The following is a 4,864-nucleotide window of genomic DNA, read 5'->3' on the forward strand; positions in this document are numbered from 1 at the left end:
GACAGCGCGGGATTGGTCGAGGCTCAGCCAAGAAGACTTACTGAATCTCCAGTTTCACAATGCAGTTTCGAGGGAGAGAAGACGCTAACAGTACCAGTGAGCCCGTACACCCTTGAAGCGAAGTTTAGCTGTGGAATCACGTCAAGTAATGGCATTACAGTTGACCCGGACTGCGCCACCCAGCAGGTAAACTGCTGCGCTTCCCCCTCCGCCACAGATGGCAGCAAGTGTCAACAACAAACTATATCTCAAGCCACCGGTGTAAATGGTTCAGCCTCGATGGACAAGACCTCCTACGTCATCACCGTCAAGTTAGAGGGTACCCCGACGAACACTGCGGGAAAGCTGTATTTCTGGTGCAAAAAAAGTCAAGAAACCTGCGTCGTTATTGTCAGCATGCCGGAGGCACTTCCAGAGAGTAAGTCAGCACAAATTATGAGCGGTGTGCCGAACGTGGAACGACTCTGTATACAAGAAAGATGTTGGGTCATTATCACGCTGTTGCCTTGCCAATGTGAATGGATTTTGGTGCTTTTTGACTTCAGCTCAGTGCAATTTCAACAAAAATGTTAGCCTTCCCGCAATCTCGGATCCCAATAAGGAGGCCACGTTTCAATGCGGAGGCACAGTAAAAGGCTCACCCGACGACACTCAGGTGTTTAACGGGCCTGACTGCGCGGGGAATGCATCAAAGCTGAGTGACCTGGTCCCAGGAGCACAGCTCACAAAGGGCAAGGACGGCACCTTTACATTGAGCGTCGCAGCCCTCCCGAGCGACGCGCAAAACTTGTGCTTTAAATGCATTTACCCGGATCCGACAAAGCCCAAGGATACCGATGCGACATGCAAGGTGACAGTCACAGTTTCCGGTACATCAAAGACAACCACTGCCTCGACGACAACCTCTGCCGCCGAAGGCATTGCTGTTACCTCCTTCGCGGCGGTCGCCGTGGCATTCTTCAGCTTTGCCGGGAATGCGTACTACTGAGGCCAGGAGACGCTTTCTGCCGTTGATGTCTCTAGCGCAGTGGTCCTATTGATGCTGCTGACCGTACTGCAGGGTGCTTGTGACGTTCTTGGAAGTGCAGCTTCAGGAAGAGTGCTCGGAGCAGGGGATTTGCTTCATTGGCAGCTCCTCCTTTGTTTTTCTGAGCACTGTTTGATTTCGGGCATTCGTTTCTTGTCCGTTGTCGAACAAGAATTTTCTGTGTTCTTGACAGGGGTGTCGGCTCCAGATCTCAGTGGTTACTTAGTTTGAAACATGGACTTCTCCGACACTCCAATTTTGTCTCCGATTCCTTCATTACTGAGTCATCTCATCTCATTCTCCGTTTGGGGGTTCCTTCGGGAATGACTTGCGAAAGAGGCATCACAACTGTTTCACAAGGGCCAACTCCTCTGTCTACCGCATGCCGAAGTGCCGCGTCTTTCTTCCATTCGACGTGTTTTTCGTCCTAAACGACACTCGGTTACTTTTCTCCATGACACTGGAAGTCACACTCTAGAGAAACGCGCGAAACAGAAGGGAAGGTCAATTTCACTTTGCGGGTTGCTGCCCTTCCGAAGGAAGCCCAGGCCTTATGCTTCAAATGTGACTATCCGGATCCGAGGAAAAACCTCGAGCAGAACCAGATCGCTACGTGCAAAGTGACAGTTGCAGTTTCCGGGACATCAAGCACAGCCAGTGCTTCCACGACAACCTCTGGAGCCGAGGGCGTTCCTGTTACCGCGTTCCCACCAGTCGCCCTTGCATTCTTCAGTGCGCCCAGGTTTTTGTACTAATGACATAGCAAAAACTCTTTCTGTCTTTTGCCCGTCTATGACAATGTCCTTTTTTTGGTAACCGCGCTGCAGGGTACTTCTGCTTTTGTTTCAAGAATCAGCTACAAGAGCAGTGCTCGTAGCAGGGAATGCTTGCGTCATTGGCAGCTGCTCTTTTTCTCTTGCGCGCAATTTTGATTTGAGACTTTCTTTGATTGTCCACTGCACGTTCCTGGTAAGAGCGGCAGCTCCCGATTCCAAGTGGTTCACTTAGTTTCAAACACGCAGCTGTGTTGTGGTACACTCCAGCTTCACCCTCACGACTCCCTGCATTGCTCCTTTATCACTTTTTGCTTGGACTTGTCTGCCGCGTCTTCAGCTAGAGTGCACCTGCGGTACAGTCGGCCCGTGAAGGAGACGACGGAAGAAGGGGGCGGACTTAGATTCTTGGGTTGAAGTTAAAGAAGTGGAGAAAAGCACCTCTCTCATGACGTGTGTACGTTGACCGAAAAGTGAGACAGAGCGTTCCTCTCGGTGCTTAAGGAAAGTCACAAAGAAGCAGTGATCCACGCTAGATTCCTCTCGGTGCTTAAGGAAAGTCACAAAGAAGCAGTGATCCACGCTAGATAGGGAGTTTCCCGCAAGCAAACAGATGCACATTTATATCGATATCCGCCTCTGTGTAAGTATGGACGTCACTGGCTCCGCGTGTGTGTCTGCGTTGTCCCATTCTTGAAGGAACGCTATGAAAGCTAAGGTGTTTCACGAGAAGTTGATACACGGGTGTACCCAACAAGGTCTGGCGTAAAGCTGAAAAATCACAGGCACGTTTTCATAGAGGGTCATGATGTCCAGGACAGAAGCTTTCTTTTTTCGTATGGAAAGATGCACCCCCATAGACTGACAAACTACAGGGGACGATAAGAAACGCAGTCAGTAAGAAGCTTCCTCCTCCTACATGAATTACACACCTTTGCTTTGTTCTTTGTCGCTCTAGACTTTTCACCTCCCCGTTCCCCCACCTCCAAGAACTAGAAAGTCCTTCTTGCATCTTTCCCGTGGTCTTACGTGAGAATCCTCTTCTCGTCTTGATTCTCAGTGCCTGGCTTCTATTTTCTCCCAGTCTTTACTCACTTCCTGTTTCCTCTCTCTCACTTGACTCCACAGCATTCAGAGATCGGATGTGTCGACAAAATGAAAGCCTGAGGAAGGAAGGGGGGGGGAAGCCGCGGCAGTGTACACGCCGGACTCGAGCGGTCTCGCATCCACACGGATCTCCGGCGGCGCCTCCACGCTCTCAAGATTAGCTGATAGCCTTCACCCAAGAGACCTTGTATTTGTCAGTGACACTCTTCACACAGGAGGTACTCTAAGTATGTTATATGTATCATATGAAGGGCGTATCTGCACCACTTCCTCCTCCCCCTCTTCCTTCGACAAGTTCTGACACCCGCCGTCTTCTGCCTTCTTCGGGAAATCGTTCATCGCATTGCAAGGCGGCTGTCATATCTCCACTTTTTTCTTGGCTTGGTCGTCGGCTATCTGAATAGCTGGTCGGCTGCTCGAATGCAGCGAAACGAATGTCGAAAGATCAAGTAGGAGACTCGAGCAGCCTTCTGTTTGCCGCGTGTTCCAGGAGATGAGGACACACAACGGACGCCGGGAGCGTAATGCTGAGCACCTGCCGTCGGTTTGTGTCTTACCTCCACGGGCCCCGCTAAGAGTGAAGTCCCAGGCGTGTCCGAATCATGAGAGGAGCTCAGAAAGAAGGGAGAAAAATGAAAAACTAGAAAGCTCAAAACTTGTAACTGCTCGTTTTAACCCCCGAGGAGGACATGACTTCTTGATAGAAGGCAGAAGAGATAGGGGCTGTTAGCAAGAGGCGACTGCTCCACTTCATGACTGGGAGAGAAAGGACTGAAATTCTTTCCTTTCTGTTTAAGTATAGAAGGCTTTTCTCTCCCTCTACGCATGATGATAGGTGCGATGTAGCGAGGTAAGCATATTCCCCATATTCTGTTTGGGGTTGCTAGCGTAAACGGGAACGTTTCCCAGCTCACAAGTGTCGGTGGGTCCGTACTGTCGCCACGCGGGAGCAATGTGGCTTTGTACTGAGATTCACCCTGGGCTCCAGGTTTATTGGTTAGGGCCAGTGAGACTAACCCGCGATAGAAAGTTCCTATTCGTACACAAGCAGGCCACCGTTGAAGGAGGACCAACCCTCTCTAACACTCCCTTCTAGGCTCCCCACCGTTGCTCACCCTTCGCGAAGCACCATCCGTCCGGGCGTCGCTGCTAGGGCGGGGGCGCCACTCCCTTGTCATGGGCTACGCCCTAACTGATACGTGGTCGCTGTATGGGCGTGTGAGCTTCCAAGTAGCTAGGCACTTGTCTTGTTTACGCCGTGGTCCGCTCTGCTTTGCGAACAAAGCCTGATATGGGAGACAACTTCCGTTATCTGAAACTGTCGTCGTCGAGATGGGTCATTTCTTTCTCATCCCATGCGCTGTCGCCGCGTTAGCGTTGCCGGCCCTCGGCGTCATAGCAGCCAACTCAGAACAACTGGCGACACTCGCAGATGTGGACACGATTCCAATTCTGAGAGGTGTGACCGGACCAGGGACGTTTGAAAAAGCCCGAGAAAGATACGACTTGAGAGGCAGAGGACAGCGCCAGATTGGTCCAGGCGCAGCCAAGGAGACTTAGCGAACCTCAGATTCCCCAGTGCAGTTTCGCGACAGGGAAGGCGCTAACGGTTGCAGTCAGCCCGTACACCCTTGAAGTGACGTTTAGTTGTGGAGACAAGTTAGACAGTGCCATTACAGTTGAGCCGAACTACACTACAGTGAAAGATAAACGCTGTACTCCGTGTGGCGACAATTGTCAGCAACAATCTATACACACCGGGGAAATAGAGTGAGCAAAAACACTACAATTCGCTTTTGGCACACATTGCAGTAGAGCTTGAAAGTCTAGCCTCTCTGTGTCCACAAAGACAAGCTAAGTGTAATAACAACATGAAAAAGGCGAACACCCGTATATTAGTGCTCTAGTAAATGACTTTCACTCAAGGTGGCGGTCACGGGTGTGCTGCCGCGTCGCT

The 4,864-nt window shown here is 51.0% G+C and overlaps 2 protein-coding genes across 2 annotated transcripts; one reads left to right on the forward strand and one right to left on the reverse strand.

Annotated features, from left to right (window-relative positions):
• CSUI_003351 (srs domain-containing protein) lies at positions 1-1,125 on the forward strand (the record flags this gene model as incomplete). The annotated part of the gene is made up of 2 exons (XM_068063549.1): positions 1-418; positions 546-1,125. Coding segments are annotated over 2 exons (861 nt in total), but the record flags the coding sequence as incomplete, so codon positions are not given.
• A 1,392-nt stretch (positions 1,126-2,517) lies between these two features.
• CSUI_003352 (uncharacterized protein) lies at positions 2,518-3,971 on the reverse strand (the record flags this gene model as incomplete). The annotated part of the gene is made up of 1 exon (XM_068063550.1): positions 2,518-3,971. A coding segment is annotated over one exon (393 nt), but the record flags the coding sequence as incomplete, so codon positions are not given.
• Positions 3,972-4,864: the final 893 nt, after the last annotated feature.

This window comes from Cystoisospora suis (assembly GCF_002600585.1).
Source record: "Cystoisospora suis strain Wien I chromosome Unknown contig_1476, whole genome shotgun sequence".
In the NCBI taxonomy this organism is placed as follows: Eukaryota; Apicomplexa; class Conoidasida; order Eucoccidiorida; family Sarcocystidae; genus Cystoisospora; species Cystoisospora suis.